This window comes from Apodemus sylvaticus, chromosome 17 (assembly GCF_947179515.1).
Source record: "Apodemus sylvaticus chromosome 17, mApoSyl1.1, whole genome shotgun sequence".
Lineage (NCBI taxonomy): Eukaryota > Metazoa > Chordata > Mammalia > Rodentia > Muridae > Apodemus > Apodemus sylvaticus.
In genome coordinates this window covers 34457127-34482013 of record NC_067488.1, presented here as the reverse complement: position 1 = coordinate 34482013, position 24887 = coordinate 34457127, and the positions used below count along the sequence as shown (strand labels likewise).

Genomic DNA, 24887 nt, shown 5'->3' with positions numbered 1-24887 from the left:
CTAGCTCTGCCTACTAAACCACAAAGGACCTTTTTTTTCCCTTTTATGTATGTGGAAGGGTAAGGGAAAACTGGTAATAATAATTAAAAAAACAATAATAATCTATTATTATTGCCCTAGAAAAGCAGAGAAACTTGGGTTCCACTGGTTTTGCTTTTAAGTTGCCCATTCAAAATTAAATAAAGTAGAAGAAACTAAATTCCCTCAGAAAACTAGCTTTTTCCTCTCATCTGTCCAGTTATTCAGACGGTTTACCGAGAAGCATAAAACATTCCTTAAATCCTGGTAGAAAAAATGAGATACAGCACGGGAGGTGCTACACATCCTGTTCCCTGAAGGAACCTGATCAGAGTCAATTCCAGGGTCAAGTTCAAGTAAATCACTGCTGACCAGATCAGACCTAGAAACTGTATGAGCCTCTAGGTTTAGAAGTCATTTCAGGGCACAGGCTGGCCGAACATCCTAATGGTCTGAAAGCAGGACGGGCTGTGGGCACAGCTTGATCTGTAATATTTAAATATTTAGAACTAGAGCAGTTCTTAATGAGGTTATAATTTTAATTCTGTCCTCCAGGAAATATATGGTAATGTTTGTAAACATTTTGGTTCTTACAACTGTGGGGTTCGTTGGGAGGAGGCAAGTACTGCTACTGGCCTTCGAAGACAAAAGCCAAAGATATTGCTATGTATTCTATAAAACAGAGGCTCCTGCTACTACTTCCTCCTTTAGCCACCACCACTATCAAAAGAGCTTGTCCAAGAAACCAATGGTACAAAGGCTGAAAATTCTCATTTATGGTATAAAGTGCAGACATCTAGTGCCACTTTCTTCCACCTCAAAAAACATCCCGGAAAGTCTGGTAAAACATCAGATTGCAACATATCTCAAACAAACAAACAAACAAAAACCCAGTAAGTTGGAAAGTACTAGTATGTCTACAAATAGCCACTGTGATTGTAAACATACTTTCAGTCCTTAATTGCTTCACTGCACTACAATGGCACATGAAACTATTCCATTTCTCTGCACTACAAGGGCAAATGAAACTAATTCATTTCTGGCTCCCACCTCCTCCAGCCTTATCTCAACATTTGCATAATCTTTAAAACAGCTCTGCTAATCCCAGCATTTAAAAAGCAGAGGTGGGCAGATCTCTGATGAATCCACCCAAGTCTACAAAGTACATTCCAGACCAGCTAAGAATACAGATAGACTCTATTTTTAAAAGAAAAGAAAAACAGGTCTCCCAGGTAGCAATCAAAGCAACATCAAGGAAAAAGTCATCCTGTGAGAGGAGAAACAAACAAACAAGCAAACAAACAAAAAGAAAAATACAAAGCTTCAGCTACAACTCTGGGTGAAGGAAGAGGGCTGGAGAGAAAATGGAGGAAATATGGGAGAGCACAAGGGGAGAAACATGGACCAACGATAACATAAATAAATATGAATGAGCATCAAGTCTCCAAACCAAATAATATGAATGCATAAATATGTATGTCCTATGGTCTCAATGTTAAATGCCTACTGACCTCATTTGCTCAAAGGCTTTTCTTGTTGCTGTGATAAAATAGTCTGACAAATCAGTTCAAGGAAGAAAGGCTTTATTCTGGCTCAAGAGTTCAAGAGTATAGTACTTTATGACAGAAAACTCAAAGCAACAGAAGTCTGAAGCAGTGGATATACTGTATGCATAATGAGAAAGCAGAGCGTGAAGAATGCATGCTGGGGTTGAACAATCTTCCTTCATTTAACAAGCAAGGATTCCCTGTCCAGGGAATGAAGACACCTACCGTGGACTGGTATTTCCCTCTCATTTAGCCCAATCAGGATAATGCCTCATGAGTATGCTCAGGGGCCTGTCCTTCAGTTGATTCTAGATTCTGTCAAATTGGTAAGACTATACAGCACAGGCTTGGTTGCTAGCTGGTGAGCTTTAACATAGCAAATGAAACATGAGTGCACTAAAGCAAAGAAATAAATGTGGGGTGGGGCTCTAAAGCTTCCTCTACGTCTCTGTCTCCTGGCTGTTGAATGTCAACAGCTTACATGTGAAAACCTTCCTCTACTATCTTTTTGGCCACGTTTCTATACTTCCATGGGTCTAACAGCAATGGATTCAGTGGACTATGGACTGACACCTCTGAAGCCATGAGTCAAGTTAAATCTTCTCTCAAGATGTATTTTTGCAGGTCTGTCACAGTGATATAAAGTTAACACAAAATGTAATATGTTTCTGAAAACTTCAATTATCACCCATCCTTCAGGATACATTCTGCACTTCATCTGTAAGACGGTGAAAACAGTTAAATATAATTAGCCTTATTCAAGTATTCAAGAGGGAGGACGCCCACATTACCACAGTCTAACAGACCTAACCAGATAGCAATGCTGGTATCTAAGTGTCAAAAAAAGCATCAGCCACAGGCCGAAAACAGTTTAATAACAAACAACAGTTCAGTGTTTGAATTCCCCGGCTAATATCTAGCAATTTCTCATACATAAGAGCACATCTTATTGGACCCGGTTTCATACATGAGATATATAGATGAACTAAGAAGCCCCTTCCATAAAAGCAGTTTGTTAGACCTAAATCCATGCCTTTATAATGGAGTATCTACTTAGTGCACCTGCAGAATCCCATCTTCTTCCCAGATTCCTGTAGCAAGACTGAAATCTGGGCAAATGATGAACTTTTTTATAAGCAAATGTCTAAGTTTACAAAAAAATTTCATAGAATTTTGGCATATCTTACATTTTTGTCAATGTAGCTTATACAGAAACAAAAAGTTTATTCAAGTCTGGCTAAAGGCAAATAAACATTATCTATGTTCAATGTAGATAATGGGTAAAGGGGCCAAATATGTGTTCAAGTGCTGGTTCTTCTCTATGACCTCAAGAAGCCATTACCTTACTAAAACCCCTACACAGTGTTACACTTCTACAACCCTTTAGCAGTGGCAGAAGGATCACAAGTTCTAAACTAGCCTGCTCTATATAATGAGCTACTGTCTAAAAACAAAATGAAATTGTGAATTAAAAATTAAAATAAAATTTGTGCCTCTACCTCCTAATCTTCAAAAATAAAAAGACTGGATTAAGAAACCTCAACTTTCCTTCCAACTCAAATATGAAGAATTCGAAAGCCTTTGAAATTAAACAAATAGTCTACGTTTGGAAAAAAAAATTATCTAATGCCAGCCCTGATGTCAGCCAGCCAACTACAAACTAAACACAGAATGACAAGGACAAGAGCTGTTCTGTGTCAGACCTTCTTTGCAGACATCCAGTTGCTTTCTCAAGGAGTCCTGGGCTCACTAAACAACTCCAACAAAACAATACTCCTAGAGACACATTTGCTTGGCCAGTGTGGCTCCAGCATGTGAAGGTAGCTTCCTCTATCCATGTCATTTCAATTCCAAGTGAACAACAAAAACAACAATAGAATGATTTATCTGTGAGCTGCTTGCAGAGTTCTAGAACCCGAGACTAAAGCGATCCTCTTCAACCCCTCACTCTTGTAGAAAAGCATTACATTTCATTAGCTAAAACCTGTAAAAGGTTAACTGGCTGAGCTTCTAAATAACATTTTTAAAAAACCTAATTTCTTTTCCTAAAAGCATCCATAATACCATAATACAGTGGTGGCATCACAGTCTCTGCTTGTACATTTAGTCTACTTTAGACACAGGATGTCTAAGAAGCATTCTTGCCCACTGAAATATCTCAGACACCTTGAGGGCTCTGACCATCAGGAGACAAAAAGCAAGAGCTACCATTTCAGAGCTAAATCTCTGTCCACATCAGTATTTCCCTTCGATTACAGGAGACACACAGCAACAAACTGACAAGTGAGGCATGAACATTTTCTCTTGACTTTCTACTCATCAATCTGACACTGGAGTTCACCCAAAACTCACTGGACAGAGTAAATCAAACATCCCAAAAATGTAACTTTCAGCATCCTCTCTAGGAAACTAGATAATGCTAGCACATAACTAAAAGCTTGATGATTTTGCAAAATGGTAATGGCGTTTTACCAAGCCAGTCCACATGAAGTCTCATCCTTTGATGTCCTTTTATCTTTCTCCCCTTCCCTTTCCCAGAAGAAGACTGGCACGGTGCTAATTCCAAATAGTCAACTAACAGAACATAAGTATAAGGAATCATAAACTGGCAATAATGATCATGAACACGATGGGCAAAGGATAGTCCTCAAGGCTGGAGGAATCAAGCAGAAATATAAAGTAAGAAAGAGAATAACGTGCAAGTAAAATAGTACGCACTTGGTATTTGGAGGGGTGAAAGTGACCTTTACATGAAGATGAAAGATGTGACATAGCTATGAGGCAAAACATTCTATTATTAAGAAAGAAATCTTTACCCAACTCTAGAAGAAATTGTGCTTTGAAGCTGCTCAGAAATCCCTGTACCAATGTCTACAGGAACTAGGTAGGGCTAGTTAGGAATTCCGAGAAACACATTCACAAGTCTTTAAAGATTCTGTGGCAAGACACACATACAAGGGCACTACTTGCAAAGACCCTCAAACCCATAATCAGCATCTAGCCGCCTGTCCGTCCGGGATCAAGCACCCAGTTAGCACGTAATCAATGTGGGCCACAGCATTTAAAGCCTCTGCGCGAGTATCTGGGTCACACTTAGCAACTGTAGTACCTTGTAGTACAGTGTCTCTCTCAAAGCCTCCACTACCGGGTCATCTCCAAAGGTGACGTCCCTATGGGACAGCCGGGATGCTTGCTATGAGTGGAGCCCGGGTCCCACCACAGGCGGGCAAGCCAAAACCGCGTTTGAGTCAGCCAAGAAGTAGTCAGACTTGACACACTTCGGGGCAACCCGGCCTCTGGCCGCAGGGAGGGCTCCAGTCTGTCCCTCAGACCTAAGTCCCTCAAACTAAGGCAGCACAGGCCTCGACCTCGGGGCCACAGTCGCGGTGGGCCTCGCGGCGAGCTGACCAGCCCGGGCTTCCCGGGTCGCACTGGTCTCCGTTACCGCGCCAGTCACCGCGGGCCGCCGTCAGTTCTCGTAACGCTCCCGCCTCAGTTTCCCTGAGGGTGCACAGAGATCCCGCGCTCCGCGCCCACGGGACGCTCAAGTCTAAGCGAAACTAACTCAGGGCAAAGCGGCGCTTCCTGGAGGCGCTCCCCGCCCGGCCTGGCCCGACACTCACGGGTAGGCATGGCGACCCGAGCTCGCCGCGCTCGCCGCCGTCCCGGGACTCAGAGGGGCAGCGCGAGCCGCGCCGACCGCAGCATGACTGCGGAAGCCCGGCCACGGACGCCTCGTCGGGGCGGAGGACGAATAGCCGAGCGAGCGGACGCCGACCGGGTACTGCTACCACCGGCCGCGATCCGCGCCCCGTCGACGACGCGTTGGGCCGACCCACGCCCGTGACGTCAGCGCGTTGCCGCCGGGAGGCTCCGCCCCCCAGTCGCTAAAGCTCCGCCCCCAAGAGGTGACAGCCTGGCTTGGCCCTTACCTGGGTGGGCAGCTGGAAGGCTGCCTGTTTTAACTCCAAGGTCACTTTAGGACTGTGAGGGTAAGGACGATAGTCTTGAGTGTAGTGACTTTTGCCAGGCTCCCATTTGGATCTATTTAACTGCCAGAGGGAAATCTGGCAGTGTCTGAAAGCCCAATGCCTTTGAAATGCACTAGGGTTATCTGGGGAGATCATTGAGCTGAGTGTTTCTCAGGGGACAGAAGAAAATGTCATTCCCTCTGGTGCTTCCGGTAACTTTCAAAGTGAGCCAGTCATCAGGACTTGGTCTCCTCCTTTAGAACGAGTTCTGAACACTTGGCCAAGCCTGTTCTTAGCTCTAGGTATCATTAATAGTCTACTTGATGGATCTATTAGGAATCGCAAATCTGGGTCAGTCCTAGAGCCAGGGAATCCCCAATGTGAGCAGTAACATGACATTGGCTTGACACCATACGCTGCCCACAGCCCCCTTTAGAGAAATAAAAGCAATGCCCTGAAATCCAATACTGTGTTTCCAAAGTGGGTCACTTAAAAGACATAGGATTCTGCTAATGCTTATATTACTAAGTCCTGAGCTAATTCTGCTGAATGGCATACGGGCTGATGTAACTATACACTTGCATTTGCAGACCTATATCCTGGAGTACAGTGCCAACTTTTTCCTTAAGAAATAAGATTGTGAAGTCTTAGGAGGAGATAAAGAAGATGAAGCAACCAGAAGGCTTGAGGGCAATTACTCTTTGAGTCAACTTGGAATAAGACAGAATTTGAATTAGCGAAAGCCTTGGAGGAAGGGGGCGGGAAATGGAGGCAATTAAGAGTGAGTCATAGAAGCTGGTGAAGGGAAATACGCATAAGAGATATGAGACTTGTCCCTTGCTGATGCAAAGGACAAACCAGCCAAGGGTGAAGCTTATGCTTAAATGAGTTCTGTGATGGTAGACTTGTCAATTTGACAGAATATAGAATTAAAGAAATAGAAAAATATCCATATTTATAAACAGGAATACAAATGTACATCATAACATTCATATTCTTGCCTGGCAGACAGTGATGAACCAGAGCATATTAATTCAACAACTCTACACACAGTTGGCCCTTCTTGTTCCATATCCTCACACTTAACTAAGGTCAAATTGAACATATATAAGAGAAAAACACCATTTTTATCTGTGATAAGAACAGTGTTGTATTCTTTATTTTTCCTAAATAATATGACAACTGTTCACATAGCGCTTACATTGTACTTGTTTTAAGTAATCTAGAAATAATTTTAAAATTTTAGAAAGGATGTGTGTATGTTATATGCAAATGTAATGGTGCCTTATATAAGGGATTTTAAATCAAAGCAAATCTGTATTCAAAGGAGATCCTGGAATAATCCCTCTAGATAAGAAAGTGTGGTTCTATTTATTCAGAAGTACAAAAACAGTGAAGGTGAAAAGCAGCTTTGTGTTCAAGGTCTGGATTTATTGTTTGACAAACCTTCTATGCTCTTTATTGGAGCCATAGCATCAAATTATCAGTAACAGAGAACTGAGGAGTAGACTGGTTGCCTGGTAGAGAAATCTTGGTGCTAATCAGCCACTTAGGAAGCATCAATACTGATGTAAAAGAGACTCTCGGGCGCTGACCACTGCTTTGCTGTAGAAAAAGAAAGAGCCAGATCTTGACTCTGAAAAAAGAATCCCTGGGATTTGTTGGCTGCTGAGTTGGAAGCAATAGAAAGACATCTGTTAGTTACATAACTCCAAGGTTGGAGCAAGGAAACTTGTGGTGCCAGGAGAGCAGTAAAAAAACAAAAAAATTGGAAAGAAATGTTGTCTTAGAGCAATACCGGGAGAGGATGGGAGCTTATCTTGGCTATATTGAGCTTGAAGAGTCACCCAGGAGAGGCACCCAAGTAGAAAGGGCTGAAGCCAGCTGGGTATATCAGATTGAAAATTCCCACTCTAAAGCTCTCAGGAAGGAAAATTTGGAAATTATTGTCCCAGAGGCAGAGCTGCTAAATGTAGAATTTGGAGAGAGTCCTCTGAAGAAGGATGTGGAGACAGCAATGTCACACAGAGAGAGAGAGGGAGCGAGGGAGAGAGAGAGAGGGAGAGAGAGAGAGAGAGAGAGAGAGAGAGAGAGAGAGAGGAGAGAGAGACCAGGAGGACACTGTGCCCTAGAACTAGAAGGCAGGTATGATTCCCAAAAGCAGACATCTCTGCTTACATTACCAAAAAAAGATACAAAAGCATTGAGAGAGTCTGGCACATAATATCTTTGTCTCTTTGTCCCCTTGGTCTTTTGGGTTTTGTATTGTTGCCAAAAGTGAAATCAGCAACCAAGGATTCTGAGCAAGGACAGCTGAAAGGCAGGAGTCAGAGCTTTGTAACATATGGAGTTTCTTAGCGAGTACACGTAGGATTTGGGTAGCCCTTCTCCTATACAGCAGTAATTTTGCTTTTAAAAATGGATTCAAAGAATGTCTCTGTATCTCCTCATCTCATACTGTTCAGAGCAATGAATCCATCACCAGGTCTTGGGCTATATGAACTAAGCAAATGACTAACCTCTCCCAAGCTAGTTTCTTGTTTCCTCTTGCAAATGTCCCCCACCACCACCACCATCACCTATCCTCTCTGAACCAATCTCAGCACATAGAACTTGACTTCTAGGTATTCCCATCCATCATAGCAATGTTCATCACTTGGCTAGGAACAGAGTGAGTATACCAAATATTGGGTGGGCTTTTAGATCCCTCTACATGAAAGGATGCATTCTGTTGATGTGTGAACCATGGGTATTTGAGGTTATGTTTTTGTCAGAATATGGAGGAGGTAGAGTACACTGTCTAATATGCAAATATAATGATATCTATGCCTTGATTAAAACTCATTATAGCTCAGCATCAAAATGCCTTCCCTTCAATTACTACAGGAATCGAGAGGCCTTCAAAACCTGACTTTCCTGCGCCCTTCATTCTAGGAAACTTTTGTTCATTCTTCCAAACTCCTGTGAGTCTTTAATTAAGAATGTTCAAAACCTAATGTGTATTCTCCTTGGCATATGTCCTGAAATTTTTTTCTTAGAAGAGCCCATAGGTTTATGGGGAACAGAGTGGGATGTACAGGAAACCCCTATGTTCATCACTTGTAAAATGTGCTGAAGCCACACTCATGATGAATATCAGCAACATGGCTTGCTTTGAAAATACAGAGATGACTGACATAAAGATCATTGATATTTGTGGTATAGTAAAGCTTTAATAAATGACAAACATACAAAACAGCATTGGTATTTATAATAGGATCTATAATTTCAAAGAGACTTAGCTAGAGTCATAAATTGAACTTAAGGAACTTCTTACCTCAATGAATACATACCTCAATGTTCCCTCAAATGTCTCTTGCCTTGTATGGTTCATGGGTGGTAGCAGAGACTCCCAGAAATAACTGGAGAAGGTTCTTGAAAGAAGTGTGCAAAGAGGCAATGGGATTTGAACTTACCACACTCTCCTTTCTAACTCTCTGCTGGGAAGGCCTGAGACATTTGCTGATGGCAGTCTGCAGTAATAAGGCCACTTTATTATATTTATAAACTTCCAAAACTTAGCATCAAATCAAAAAAAAACATTCATTAGTTCTTCATAGGGAAGCATTTTTCTTTTCTATATTTACTGGTACACTTTTATAATATAGGTCATTAAAAATAGAATTATTTTGTCCCTTGGTGTCTTATCCCTTCTTAGAAAATAATTAAAAGATCAAAATTATATTAGAAAGATCATTGTCCACATTCTTACTAGGGCATTAGCTTTTAGCCCCAATTCCTCAAAATAGCTCGGCTCCAAGATTAAGCCAGTATGTGCTCCAGGTTCTGCACCCTGCCCTGGGATGATTCATTTTTAATTAGCATGCATCTTCGTGCTTCCACAGCAGCTGGAAACAAACTTGAAGGTTATAAGAGATAACTGTGACTATTCTCCCGAAACTATCCTCCCCCAAAGTCATGATGTGATCGGATGTTCCCACCATTTAGTCATTTTTCAAAATAAATATTAACAGCAGTAATTTTCTTTTGGAAGTTTAATTCCATTCGCCCCTCCCATTACTTAATGACACAGCATTCCAATTCTTACGAAGCACACATTGGATGTATTTGGGACTCATAAGCCCTGCGTTTGAGTTGTACCTTCCACTTATCTTGTCTTTTTGGTTTGTTTGCTTGCTGCTTTATTTTCGAGATTGTATTTTAATTACAACATTTCTCTCTTCCCTTTCCTCTGCTCAAATCTTTCTGTATATTCCTCCTGGCTTGCTTTCTATTACATGGCCTCTTTTTTCATCAATTGTTATTTCACGTGTATATGTATTTGTATATTCATATGTATTCCTGAGTATAAGCTGCTGAGTCCATATAATGTTACTCGTATGTATTTTTTCTGGCTGTTTGATACTGGACCACCAATTGGTGTGCTCTTCCCTGGGAGAATGTCCTCTCCTTCTCCCAGTTGTACTCCATGGTTATTGGAGGATAGTCTGTTTGCACCTTTTATACTTTTAATCTCTCTGGACTTACGTTTACTTACTGTCAATTGGGAATGTCAATAAAGAAACACTTCCTTGGTTTCCAAGGCAGCAGTTCTCAATCTTGGTTTTTTTAATTTATTCATTTTTATATTATGCCCATTGGTATGTTTTTGCTTGCACGGATGTCTGTGTGAGGTTATCAGAACTTGGAGTCACAGACAGTTGTGAGCTGCCATGTGGGTGCTAGAAATTGAACCAGGGTCCTCTGGAACAGCTGTCAGTACTCTTAACCCCTGAGCCATCTCTCTAGCTCCAAGTAATTTTCAATTTTTTGTGTACTTTGTTGTCACCATAGGAGTGGCCCAAGATGCAAATATCAGGATCCCAATCATAAGGCTTTCAGATAGTATTTAGTGTGCAAGGCCTGGGCCTAGACCTGATTAAGAGGCCTTAACTTCCCCATGTGTTTTTGTCAATCATGATTGAAATCAGTAGGCATTGGAAAGACTTGAAGTGCAAGGGGGTTGAATTCATCCAATCCTGAACCTCATGAAGCCATTTCTGAGGCTGATTACACTTCTCCATGTTGAGACTATAGACATCTGAATTCAGTGATTTTTTTTCACTCATGCATTAGCTAATGTAACTGGAAATACTCATGAGATCAAATGAAAAGGACAGACTTCCATTCATTACCCAGCCTTTCTGAGTCAACCTGGACATTGTGCAAGGCACACGTTCCTGTCCATTTCCTGAGCCAACATCTCAGTCATCTATGCCTTCTACAAAGAACCTCAAGTGGAGAGGGAGCAAAATCCTGAACTAATAAGGTTAAGAGTTCTTCATTAAATCAGACAAAACAGCTGGAAACCCTTCCTTAAGAAACACTATCATTTTAAACAATTAGAAGGAAGCATTGTCTCTCATTGCTATTTACTAAAATGCTAACTAGTTTTAGCATTTAACTCGGGGTGGAATGGATTTTCTAGAAGGAAGAGAAAACAGCCCTCTTTAATACAATAACATTCTAGGCAGTATAGGTCCAGTGCAGGTCGGTACAAGACTTTCATGCCAATTGGAGTACATCATACTGCCTCATTTCCTGTCATCGAATACATTAGATACTTAAGAAACATGGAAGGAAAGTGGGGAAGAAAAAGGGGGAGGAGAAAAGGAATACAAATAAACTCAAAGGGTATAAGGATAAAAAGCACAGATAAATGAAGGATTAGAAGAGGGTCCTTGTGATAAGCTAGAGAAACAGCCCCAACCCTCCTCCCTGCGTTGTATACACATTGCTGTCTTCAACTTGGTCATGAGGAAATCAGAACTTGGAGAAATTAAATGAGTCTCTGAAAGTCAGTAAGTAAAGTGAGGAATAACCTTAAAATTTAAATTCTCATCTGTCTGCTCCTAAAGCCCAGCTCTTAACCACAGAATGCAGCGTTAACTGAAGAGTAAACGGACCCATCAGGAGCTTCAGATACACCTTATACAAAGAGACACATATTTGCCACTGGTTTCTAATTCCTTAAAGAATGCTGGTAGGTTTCATAATGATTCTTCTTTTAAGGGCTAGAAGCTAAATTACAGCCATAATTATTGTTTGTTTGTCTCTCACTTGGAAATGAAGTAGAAATAGAAGGTTGTGATCATTCACCATTGATTTCTTTTTTTTAACCACCAATTTCAAAATAAATTCTACATATGTTTAAGCTCTTCTTTGAAAAATAAAATGTAAAATATTGCCTCCAGAGGAACATAAAAATTTTGTCCTTTGATTGTGATGCTCTGGGCTCAAATATAACTGGGAAGTTGGGTAGAAGGTTCCTATTAAATTTGCCTAAAGTCAATATTGTTATAGTTAGATACTATCCCAAATTATTGTATTTATGTGGGGAAGAGGTATGCATAAAGCCAAGCACTTAAGTAGAAATCCAGATGCAGTCATGGCCTATTCATATGCAATGACATGGAACAGAAGAGTAGTAGACTTACACAGAAACATGAAAAGATAAAATAAAATATCACAAGCAGATAGCTGAAATCATTGTGAGGAATCCTCTTTGTGTACCACTGTTGGAGAACCTGGTGGCAATATTATGGATAGCACTTTGAGGGCTCTGTGGTTCACTTTTGGTCCTAGATTTTTGATTTAAATGTTTGTTTAAGAACACAAGTATTAGTCAGATATATATTTTTTTCCTATATTCTTTGTTTACATTCCAAATGATTTTCCCTTTCCCAGTTCCCTCCTCCCCATATGTCCCATAAATCTTCTTCTCTCCACCCATTCTCCAATCACCTCCCTCCTTTTTCTCTGTCCTGGTACTCCCCTACAATGCTAGATCAAGCCTTTCCAGGATCAGGACCCTCTCCTTACTTTTTTATGGGTGTCATTTGTTATGCTAATTGTGCCTTGGGTATTCAGAGCTTCTGGGCTAATTGATATTTTGGCATACACAATACTAGTTACTTGAGAGACAAGAAGTTCATGTGAGTCTAAGAGTTTGTGACCAGTCTAAGAAACATAGCAAGACCTTGAGCCAATAAATAAATAAATAAATGAACGAATAAATAAATAAATCAGATTGATTTTATTCTAAGGTTTTTTTTCTTTTTTTTTTTATGGTAGTTTCCTGGATATCAGTTGAAAGCTGTAAGCTTTGGAGAAGTCTAAGTGTCTGTATAGTGGTTTTTGTCACTGTGTATTAATCATCCCTCCATCCCTGCTGTTGACTTAACAGTTGTTCTTATAAGTAGGACAAGAGGTGACTTAATTTTTGTATAAGTTTATATTGCTAATCATAATTGTGGCTTACATTTATTTTTGAAATAGCCACAGTATAATGCAGCATTAAAACAAAAGGCTTTTGTGTAGGTGATGAGGCAAATAGTGGAAATATGCCTCTGACTCACGCTCTGTTTAGATTACAAGAAGCAAGTAATAATAGCAATAAATTATTCAGAGCCCAGAGCATCGGCCTGACTGAATCATGCAGAAACTACCACTTGTCATCTGACAGTGCTTCCAACTAACACTGAGAGATTTACTTGGAAATTCAATTAATCAAGAGACAAAACCAAATTCCCATGGTGCTATGGATTTAAGAAGATGTAAAATGTAGTTAAAACCTGAAAATATGGGGACTGACAAGATGGCTCAGTCAGTAGAGAGCTTCACACTTGCATTAGAACTTTAGTTCTATCCCGAGGGCCCACCTTCAAGAGCTGGCCCAAACCTGTAATCTTAGCATAGGGCAGGTAAAGAAAGGAGTAGACTTGAGTCTTTATGGTCAGCTAACCTGGCTTATTTGGAAAGCTCCAGGACAGTGACAGACCCTCACTCATAAAATAAGGTAGCTAGCAACTGAGGTCCAACACTTAGGCTGACCTTTGTTTCTATCTGTCTGTCTATCTGTCTGTCTGTCTGTCTGTCTATCTGTCTCACACACACACTCACACACACACACACTGCTAAACTAGGATAAGCCTAAATATTTGACTACCTGTTTAATAAAATTCATAAAAAATAATGTTTCCAATAATGATATATGTCCAGCTAAACTCAGAATACTTTGATGTGAAAAAAAAAAAGCTTAAACATAGGTGAATATTATAAGAAAGTACTTGGTAGCATTATAGATACATCTGTGTTCCTTGTTATTAGGTCTTAAAATATGGACTCTATTTCTGAGTTGCTTATTCCTTCCAAAAAGACCAATTAAGTCTGGCATTTTACAATTGAGGAGAAACGCTGCATAAAATCACAAGCACAGTATACGTCAAAACCAACATTTTCTTAGGCTAAATATGGAGACAGGAAACTTACTTAATGTTGATAGAATGAGCCACTCTGAGAACCATTATTACTACCTACCCAAATAAGACAATCGGCTAGATTAAAAAAAAAACCTACATCTAAATCACTTTCATTTACAATAGTGAATAATCATTTTAAGCTAGCTTAAAACTAACATTATAAAGGGAGGAAATTTACTATAAGGATATGTGGATTATGGGCAGAAATTCCAAAACACTCAAAAGGGTTGAGATTTTAAAATGGGAAGTGTGTCAAAGATATTAGCAGAAAGATCCCTTTCTCTCATATCGCAGTTGCTAATTTCTCTTTCTGTACAATTCATACAAGAGATAACCAGAACATAGCTCTCAAAATATCAACCCAATTTGAATGTGTCTCTGTCAACCCTATCTCTGAATCAGAAGAGCCGATTGGACTGGTATAAACTTGAAACAAGCACCTATCATACTTCAATAAACAAATGGTACATCAGTTACTGTCACAACAGTGCTGTAAGACAAACCAGTTGAGACTCAGAGTTGGAAAACCACAACTATCAATTGTTTCTCATGGATTTATGTGTTCTCTGGGAGGTTCTACTGATCTGGGCCATTCATGAAGGAATTTGGCCAGGTCTACCTATGCATCCCCATTTGGTTGAAAGAGTGACTTGTGGATAGCTGGTTTTCATAATGTTGTCTGGAACAACTTGGACGTATCTTTTTCAACTTGTGCAGGCAGACACAGAGCAATCCCTACCTAGAGTTTGCTGGTCATCTAGTCTAACCTAATAGGTGGGACTTGGGTACCAGTGAGAGACCCTGCCTCATGAATAAATAAATAAATAAATAAATAAATAAATAAATACAGGACCAAGAATCAAGACCTGAGTTTGACTTTTGACTTCTACATGTCTACATGTATACACTCGTATATACACACATGCACATGCAGAGCGATTAAATTCTGATGGCTTTGTTCTCATGAATGGATTGTTGTTCTAAGTGTCAGTGTATGTTTTTTCTTTTGCCCTTCCACTCCCCTGCCATATGAGGTTCTAGTGTTTAATCCCTTTTGTCCTGTTTGGTCCTTCCATCACATAACAAGAAAGCTCTGATCGGGTCCTAGTGCCAAGAAAACCATCTTGGATTTCCTGATCTTCAGAATGTGAAGAAACAAACCTCTATTTTTCATAGTCAATTCAGACTGTGGCACTTTGCTATATATACAAGCACAAATGGGTTCTTGTGTGGAAGACTGATTTGTGATGTTGTTTTTATGAGGAGCAAAGCCCTTTCCTTTTTCTCCTGACTGAATATGTAACACTATTGATTTCTACACTACTCAATCTCCTCACCCAAACCAGAAAGGGTTAATAGGAAAGTGGGGCCTCTGGATAGACTGCTCGTGACAGTTTCCCCCTTTGACTTGAGCTCTAGCATTCCAATCAGTCATTGTCTTGTTGACTTCTCTTTAGTTTAAGAGTTTTAGTTGGTGAGCATTCCACCTACCCAGGAAAAGAGGTTCTTTACATCCTCAAGGAAATGATATCTCAGATAAGAACTGACTAATACTCTGTCTTGGTGCAATGAAGAATGTCAGATTCTGCCTCAGAAGGACTGCTGTGGAAAAAAAAAAAACTTTTGTGTTTGACAAAACTAAAGCTCTCTGAAATTGTTGCTAAGGACTCTTTACTTTCTATACTTGAGAACTGGTCGTTGCTGTCTAGTACACATCCCTTTGGGTACTCTAGTTAGGCTTAGGAAATACACTACCCAACAGGGAACTGATAGTTTCTTAAAAATTTGTATAGAACTGGGGACTTGCTGATGCTGTGACTGTGGCTGTGCTCTTGCCAGTCAATCACTGGATCCCTCTTGCTCTTCAGCACTGACTGAGAACATGTGATGGATCTTGTGGTTTAACAGGAAGGCTTAAGAGGGCCAAATACCACTTGGAGAACTAACAGGGCAACACATCCTCCTGCATCTTCTTGCAGTTGCTCTTGTTGCTTTTTCCATTCCTTCCAACAGTATACCAGAATCCTGATTTCTACCATGGACATGGTTGTGAGCTACTTTGGTTGAAGGAATCTTCTAATCCATTAAAAAAGAAAAGCACAGGAAAGGAAAATGGAGGACAATTGTGGCCAGCGGCGGGTGGGGGCGGGTATATCTGTACTCCCAACAAAAAGCACTTCTTGTATCCCATTTAACAAATTGAGACATTGCTATTATCGGCCCTATTCCTCCTTCCCTGGATTGAAGTCTTTCTAAGCAAGTCGCTAATTTGCTAAGCATCTGAAATATGGACTTTATTCTCATGGTCCCAGAACTACGTCACTAAGTCACTAAGCAGCCTTGGGCAGCTTAATTATCTGTATTACTACAAAGGGGAGAAGAGGGCTGTAGTTCTCATCCCTAGACATCTGTTGCATGAACTTTGACCTCTCATTCTTTTATTTGGGGTGAATAAGCTGATGCATGGGGGACATCCTCTGAGCTCTATCTTGGGAAAAATGACAGTTGATCTTACCACCAGGGCTGCTACTAACTGAACACATTCATTCATTCATTCATTCATTCATTCAAAATAGTTGGGAGCCAGTATAGGGAAAGGTACTTGCTGTGCTCCATGCCTGATGACCTAAGTTTGATCTGCAAATCTGTCAGTGAAAGGAAAGAACTGACTCCTATAAGTTGTTTTCTGGCCCTGAAGAAATGCAATAAGATTTGTTTGTTCACAATCTCTCTCCTGTATCTATCTATCTATCTATCTATCTATCTATCTATCTATCTATCTCTTTCCCCAACATGAACCACACACATGCTTAGAATAAAAATCTTAAAAAGTTGTAACATGTAAATTGTAAAGTACCATGTTTGGTGCTAGGACACAAGGACCACTCATTCATAATGATAACAATGTGGTGAGGCAGACCTTAAATGAGTATCCAAATAAATATACATACAAATTGTAAGGGCTGCAAAGCAACTTAAGTTGGAGAAAGAGATATGCAAGTGCAGAGGTCTATTTATTACATAGGAGCTTGGGTAGCTGCTCTATTACATGCCAGTAGGTAGGTGAATTTAAGATACAGCCTACGAAGTGGTATACAGCTTACAGAGAACCTAATAGCAATAAATAACAGAAGTGTTTACTCTGTCTTCTCTTTATTTTGATTATGTGCTGACTGCTGTAAACAGTGTGGACAATAAAATGCTCTCTTTTGTTTGTCTTGTTCTAATTAATTTCTGTGGTTATTGTTGAGTTCTAAAATGTTTTGTGCAATTAGCAAATGTTTGGCTTATCCTTTAGTTTACCATTCTATTTGGAAGCTACTTTAAAGAACTCCCAGTTATAAAGTTGGACTTTAGCTAGTTTTAGTGGCGTATTTCAGTAGCCCTAGCTGCTCAGAAAGCTGAGGCAAGGTGACTGCTTGTACGAAGACACTGAATCCAGCCTCTGGCTTGGAAGGAAGAGAAAAGAAGAGGGAAAAGCTAGAGAAGAGAGAAAAGGAGAACAGGAGATATAAAAGGATAAAGAAAGGAAAGAGAAAGAGAGAAGGGAGGGGAAGGGAGGGCAGGCAGGAAGTAGGAAAGGAAGAGAAGGGGCGAGGTGTTTTATACATGGGAACATGTTCCTTCTGTAAACCAGTCCAAAGTGGGCCTGGATTGTTCAAATGCCATTCTGACTCACCTGTCTTCAAACTCTTTGGCACAACTTAGTACACAATCCCTGCAACTTAAATGTGGATTTTAAATAAAGAATGGCAGCAGCATGACTCCGGATGCAGAACCTGAAGTACTTCAATTCCACGACTACTTGGAGGTTTTTATTTGAGCTTCAAATTTAAAACAGCATATTGCAAAGTGGGTGGCGTATTATTTAGTAAGTCAGATATTTCTTTCCTTCATGAATTGTTTTAATGGTTTTGAATACTATTCTAGCATAAAATTATTGTTAAATTGCTTTAAAAAGAAAACATGAATTATATTATATTTGATTAATATAATATTTGTGCTATTGCACGAATATTCTTGTCATATGAGAAGTATGTTAAAAAAGGGATCTTGGGCTCTAAAGAGATATTGTTCAGTCCACTGTCCACCTGGATTAGAACTAGTGATACAGAAAGCCAAAAGTTAGTGACAGCACTAGAGGTGAGCAGTTGTGCTTGTGTTGTTATAGGAAAACAAGGAAAAGATCATGTCCTAAGACTTAGAGCTGAGTAAATCCCTTTCCATTCAATCTGCCCTCCATCTTGCCCAATCTATTGGGTTTTGATAAGAATGAAGTACAAAAGTCTCTCACAAACTACAGGGAATTTCAATAGAACACAGGTGAGGGCTTCCAAAGATAACTTCTCTTTTCATATGAAGTTTTTACCTCCAACTGCCAACCACACAGGAGTTGGGGTTGCTTTTTTTTTTTAAGAAACCTGGCCATCTTCATAATTTAGGGAAATCTCCAGTGATGACCACTAGTAACATCAGAGCATCTTTGAGTGAATAATCTACAAACAAATGACCTTGGGAAAGATAAAAGTCTCTAGTAACAGAGATTTGTGAGCAAAATCTAAAGAAGTAAAATCTCTCAAGGACAGGCTGGGACAATCCCCAATGGTCTGGGGAAAATGACAGATAAACAACTCCCTATCCCCATTTTGATATAAAACTTGGCTCTCAACTAAGTATGCAAAACCACAGTAAAGTTTGGCACATTTTTAATGGCACCAGAAAAGGCAAGCTTGGTGGGATACAGAAGTCTGAACATAAGGGACCATTAGATGACTCAGATAAACACAGCATGACGAATAGACTCTATGGGGAGGGAAGTTGGGAAATGTCATGGATTTCTGTGGATATGATTTTTCGTCCACAAACATAAGGGAATAGAATTTTATATAACTAGGCAGGTGCTAGAGTTTAGACATTTAGTCAGTCTAAAAATGATCTAATTTAATTGCAAACTTTTAAGAGTAGTTTACCCCAGAGTTATTCGTTCTAATAGTCAATAAAACTGACAATTAACATATTCTGGCATGCTTTATCATACTCACAGAAAAAAACAAAATATACCATCTAAATCATATAAATACACAGTAATAAATTTAGCATAAGATTTCATAAACTACCAACAGTTTCAAACTGCTATTATAAAGATAGAGGCTAGTGAAAAGTATTTTTTATTGAATTAGCTAACAGTCTTTGGGCATTCAGTGGTTCCATCTGGAAAATAAAAGTACACACTGTCTAGAGGAAAAGATGTTTTAAAAGAAATGCATGCCAGCTACAGAGGATGTACAAACTGTAGATGAATATAAAGGAGAAAATATCATTGTAGTGACATTCACCATATTCCTATTAATAAATATGATTTTTCCTCTTTATTTACAGTTTAAACACTTAAACTTTGATATCAAGAAAAGGTAATGTTATGGACTTTGAAAAAGCATAAACACGCAAACATCAACGGAATCCATTGTTAATGTACGCTTTTTATCACTCATTTGCTATTTCTCCCTACAAAGTATAAACTGTATGTAGTCATATCTTTAGTAGCTAATAGTGTCTGATACATGGTCAATACTCACAAAATGAAGGCTATGTTTCAGGCTCAGTGCTAAATTCAATATTTAGAAACCACTTTCCAAAGATTTAAGTGAAAAAAAATTATTTAAAGATACTGGTTAATTCCCAGAATAATCAGGAAAGTTCAAGGTTTTGAATCAGAGGCCCTAGTATAGTATCACAAAACTTGCCTAGTGCATGGTCACAAGGGCCACTGCCTGCAACCCTGGTAGTATTGTTCTGAGCCCTGATTCTGTAGAGCTCAGAGTAGCTTCTGCTATGTCTGCTGTCACCCATTCCAAGCAACTATGCAAAGGGGTCCCTGAGCTGTTTTAATTGTCATTAAAAATCTATATTCCAGAGTTTTGTTGAGTTCAAACACTGAGTTGATAAAATAGGTGGCAAAACATAGAGCTTACATGTAAGATCCTAGTAGAAGAATGGTTTGATTTTTTTACAGGTGGATTTCTGTGTTAGTCAGCTTTCTATTACTATAAAAAAAAACTGAGATTAATTACATTACAGGGATAAAGACTTATTTAATTCACAGTTTTGAACTGAGCATCCTCTCATGGTATCAGATGATCATGGCAGAGACCAGGAAGTTGATTTCATGACCAGAAAGCAAAAAGAAAAAGGTCAGGCCCTCACAGTCTTTTCCATGGCTATGCCCAAGTCACCAAAAGACTTTGTACTGGGCTCCATATTCTGATGTTTCCCAATAGCCCATCCTTGAGATGAACCCTTTAATATCCATCACTTGGAGACAGTCTAAATCTAACCTGTAACAATTCTTTACACATAGGAAAGCTTAGATGTCAGGCAGACAAAAATGCACATTTGGCTGTTCAAGATCAACATGACTGCTTTGTTTTGCCCAAGCTTTTTGCCATTAAAATCAGCCAATTAATAGCCAACTTCATCTTACATAATGTAAGTATCCCTCCTATGAGAAAGTCACCATATAATTCTAATTGCCAATCTAACTCCAAGTCTAGGGTGTCTGATCCTTCCTCTTCCTCCTCTTCCTCCTCCTCCTCCTCCTCCTCCTCCTCCTCCTCCTCCTTCCTTCTCTTCTTCTTCTTCTTCTTCTTCTTCTTCTTCTTCTTCTTCTTCTTCTTCTTCTTCTTCTTCTTCTTCTTCTTCTTCTTCTTCTTCTTCATCCAGTCCAATTGGAATTTTTTTCTCAATATTCTGTATTCTCTGGAAATAATTAGTGAAGTAAATCATCACACCTATGCTATTTCTCATAAAACATGGAGGGCAGAGAACAGAAAGTAAATTGTCTGGCCAACCAACAACTGGCCCAATTTGAGATCCATCCCATGGTCAAGAGCCAATCCCTGACATTATAAATGATACTCTATTATGCTTGCAGACAGGAACCTTGCATAACTGTCCTCTGAGAGAATCTACTCAGAAGCTGACTGAAACAGATGCAGAGACCCACAGCCAAACAGAAAGAAGGAGCTCATGAAGTCTTGTAGACTTGGGGGAAGGATTAAAGAACCCAGAGGGGATAGGAACTCCACAAGAAGACCAACATAGTCAAATAATTTGAACTCCTTGGGGGCTCCCAGAGACTGAACCACCAACAAAAGGACATACAATGGTATCCCCACCCCCACAAATATGTAGCAGATGTGCACCTTAGTCTTCATGCAGGTCCCTCAACAACTGGAGCTAGAGCTTAACCTGACTCTGTTACCTACCTGTAGATCCTGTCCCCCTTCCTGGGCTGACTTGTCTGGTCTCAGTGGTAGAGGCTGAACCTAGTCCTACAGTGACTTGAGGTGTCAAGGTAGGTTGGTACCCAAGGAGACCTCACCCTTCTCAAATATGAAGGGGAAAGAGAGATGGAAAGAGGGTCTGTGTGAAGTAGAGACTGGGAGGAGAGAGGAGCTGCAATCAGGATGTAAAGTGAATGAATGAATAAATAAATTAATTAATGGGAAAAGGGAATTGTCATTATGTATACATGAAAGGTATGCAATGAAGAAAAAGAACAATGAGTGTTTAGTACTAACTACTCCAATTGTTTATAGGTCCACAATTGAAACTTACGATAGATGAGAATTTATTTGCTGTTATTTTTTTTTTTTACCTCAGTTAGCACCTCTAATGTTTAGGTCCTATACTTAGTCAAAGACATCGATTTTTCACTCTGGAGAAGTACATCCTTTAAGCACTTACATGGGCTGTCGTTATCTTCCATGAACTTTGATTACATCCAAAGCAGTAGAACAAAGACTAGCACAGTAGGTCCCCTGAGCTGTTAAAAATAGCCTACATCACCCCACTGTGGGAAAAAGTGGTTCAGTCTCACCCTACTTTATCAGAATTAGTCACACCAAACAATGCTCTGGATCTCATTTCCCCATACTTAGAGTGGAGAAGCCCAAATATGTAGATGGTGGCATAGCTTCTATTCAAAGAAAATAGTGCTGTGTGTCTTAAGAGAAACATTTGTCCTTTGGTCACTAAATTTTCTAAGCCTTTAAATGGCAGAGTTGTGGGAATTGAATACAGTGTACACTGGCTGTAGGAAAAAACAGCCTATGATTACTATCTACTTCAGAATGTGTATTACAGTTTCATAAGCACAGCTCTAACTCAGCCTTGCAATAGAGTCCAGTTGGCATCGTAACTGATTTCAGAAGCTTGCCACTGCTCCAGAAGCCAGAACTTCCAGGACAATAGGGTACAGGGCAGGGTCCCTTACAAGTCTCACTTTCCTTCTTTCCTTGCCAAAGGAGAGATTCTTATAAGGAAACAATGTTCTCTGTGATACTCCAATGTCTGTTTAATGCTTAGACTAACTCATACAGGGGAAGGTAATTTATTTAATCAAGATTCAAATGTTAATCTTATCTAACCCCCCCTTGCAGACACTTCCAGAATAATGTTTGAATACATGTTTGGGCATCTTGTAGCACAGCCTAGATAACATTAAATTAATGATCACACTGGTCTTACCAGGCTGTATCTAAAGACCACCTTATAACATTCGGTCTTAGGGTCTAGAAATGTGACAATTAACCAATGTTAAACATCTGTTCCAATTATTCGTTTCATACTTGCTCTCCAGATGTAGGAGGACCTGTAAGGTCTGTAAGGACTCATTATTGGCTCATTAATTCTCCCAGGCATGTGTTGCCATCAAAGCAAATGATGAATTATTGACTGAAAATATCATTAAAGAGTTTGAGAACTGGATGTTTCCCTCTTTTTGCTGTGTCTTTTTCTTTCTATTCTGGGGTATATGCTGGGCCTCACAACTGTGAAGATAGCCTAAGGTTATGTATTCAACAAACATTAGCAATTATTAGGACTTCTAGTCATTATAATGGCACCATGTGTCTGCAATTATATATCAGTAGCTATCAACTCATACAATATCCATTATCATAATAGTATAACTATGTATCTGAATTGCCTTCAAGATCCTCTGAACAAGACTGGGGGACATTCCTCACATGTCAGTAGATAATCAACTCCTTGGCCTCAGCCTCGGCTACAATAAAAATTCCAGAATATTAATAGAGAGACTTTGGCTTTTATAGTCATAAAGAGTGGTCAGGAAAATTTGGGCAGTTGATGTTTGGCCTGAGAACTGAATGAAATGAGAAACGCACTTAGAGTCAAGGAAGAGTATTGAATAGACAGAAAACTGGAAGTTCAGAGGCACCATGGGAAGTCAAGGGTGGGATGACAGCTAAAGTCCAAATCAGAGCCTAAAGAGCAGGTAAAAGTGGAAGATGGGGGATGAGATGGGCAGAGGTCTGCTTTATTTTGGTTAACTTGTACATGAGATTTTCTCTTATGTACAGACTGAAATAATATTTAAATAAGGAAATTACTAAGGAATATGATCGATGATAATTTATAATAGAATAGCTATAGTCTAACAAGACTTGGAATACAATTAGGGAAGAAATGGGGTCAGGTTTTTGCAGAAGAAAAAGGAAACCCCACTGGGAGGGTGGACTTGGATTTTTTATGAAGATGGTTATTGGAGATTGCAAGCCTGGAAGTTCTTTGAGGATATGCACTTCTAGAACCACATGGTAGAAGCTAAAGTCTAGACTCTTGTGGGATTATATTATATCATCATAAAATTTGAATGTTAAAGAAACCCTTAACCTTCAGCACCCCAGAGTATGATTAATTAGATCAACAGGTCTTAAATAAACAAGTAAATTAAAATGAGGTCATTAGAGTGAGCCATAATTCACTCTAACTGGTATCCTAGAGGATATTAAATAACAAGTGTCCAGAGAGAGGCTCATGAAGACACATTTAAGCAGAAGGCCATATTTAAGCAGAAAACTACCCCCAAAATAAACCAACCTGGCTATCAACTCAGAGATAAGAACTTTCTGTTGTCCATTCTATGGCTCTTTGTTATGAAAAGTCATACAAATTGCTATAAAAATAGTGCTATCTAAGATCCTTAAGACAAGTCTTACCCTTTGCTGATTATAGAGCAGCCACAGGGAGGTTAAAATCAGTTGAAGGGGAGAGTCCACTCTGGCCCATCCTCCACCCTCCTCCAATATAAATCTTTACATGTTGCGTCTCTGAGACTTTTTTCATGGTGCCTCACAGCTTTTTAAGTACATTCCAAGTACTTTGGATGAACTTAACATACCATGGCCTCAGTCCATATACAGACTTGTGTTTTGCCATTTTTTCCAATCTTTGTTAAAACTCCAACCCAAAGCTCAGTGTGATGGCATACACCTTTAATCCCAGTATTCAGGAGACAGAGGCAGGAGGATCTCAGTGAGTTCAAGTTATCCTGGCCTACATAGTAAATTCTAGGATAGCCAGAGCTGCATTGGGAAATCCTATTTCAAAATAAATAAATAAATAATAACAACAATATAATAAATTTCATCCTTCAGAACCTTCTTTTTGATCAAATGTTTTTCCCTTTCCAGGTCTCCTCTTTGGAAACCCTGTATCCCATTCTCCCTCCTCCTGCCTCTATGAGGTTGCTCCCCGATACACCCACTCCCATCTACCAACCCTGGCATTCCCCTACACTGGGGCATTGAACACTGATGTCCAACAAGGCCATCATATGTGGCCAGTGCCATGGGTCACTCCATGTGTATTCTTTGGTTGGTGGTCCAGTCTCCAGGAGCTCTGGGGTTCTGGCCTGTGACAATGTTGCTCCCTCCATGGGGCTACAAACCCCCTCAGCTCCTTCAGTCCCTTCTCCAACTCCTCCATTGGGGCCCCTAAGCTCAGTCCAATGGTTGACTGCGAGCTTCTGCTCTTGTATTTGTCAGACTCTGGTAGAGCCTCTCAGGAGACAGCCATATCAGGCTTCCATCAGCAATTACTTCCAGGCATGGGATGGACCCCAGGTGGGGCAGTCTTTGGTATGCCTTTCCTTCAGTCTTTGCTCCACATTTTGCCTTCATATTTCCTGCTGTGAGTATTTTGTTCACCCTTCTAAAAAGCACTGAAGTATCTACATTTTGGTCTTC

The 24887-nt window shown here is 39.8% G+C and overlaps 1 protein-coding gene across 1 annotated transcript in view; it reads right to left on the bottom strand.

Annotated features, from left to right (window-relative positions):
• Positions 1-5403, bottom strand: part of Efr3a (EFR3 homolog A) — an 85894-nt gene extending 80491 nt beyond the window's left edge. Inside the window, exon 1 of the mRNA XM_052160438.1 lies at positions 5189-5403. Within this exon, the coding sequence (XP_052016398.1) occupies positions 5189-5198 (10 nt within the window). The 5' untranslated portion in view covers positions 5199-5403. The remainder of the gene's footprint in view (positions 1-5188) is intronic.
• Positions 5404-24887: the final 19484 nt, after the last annotated feature.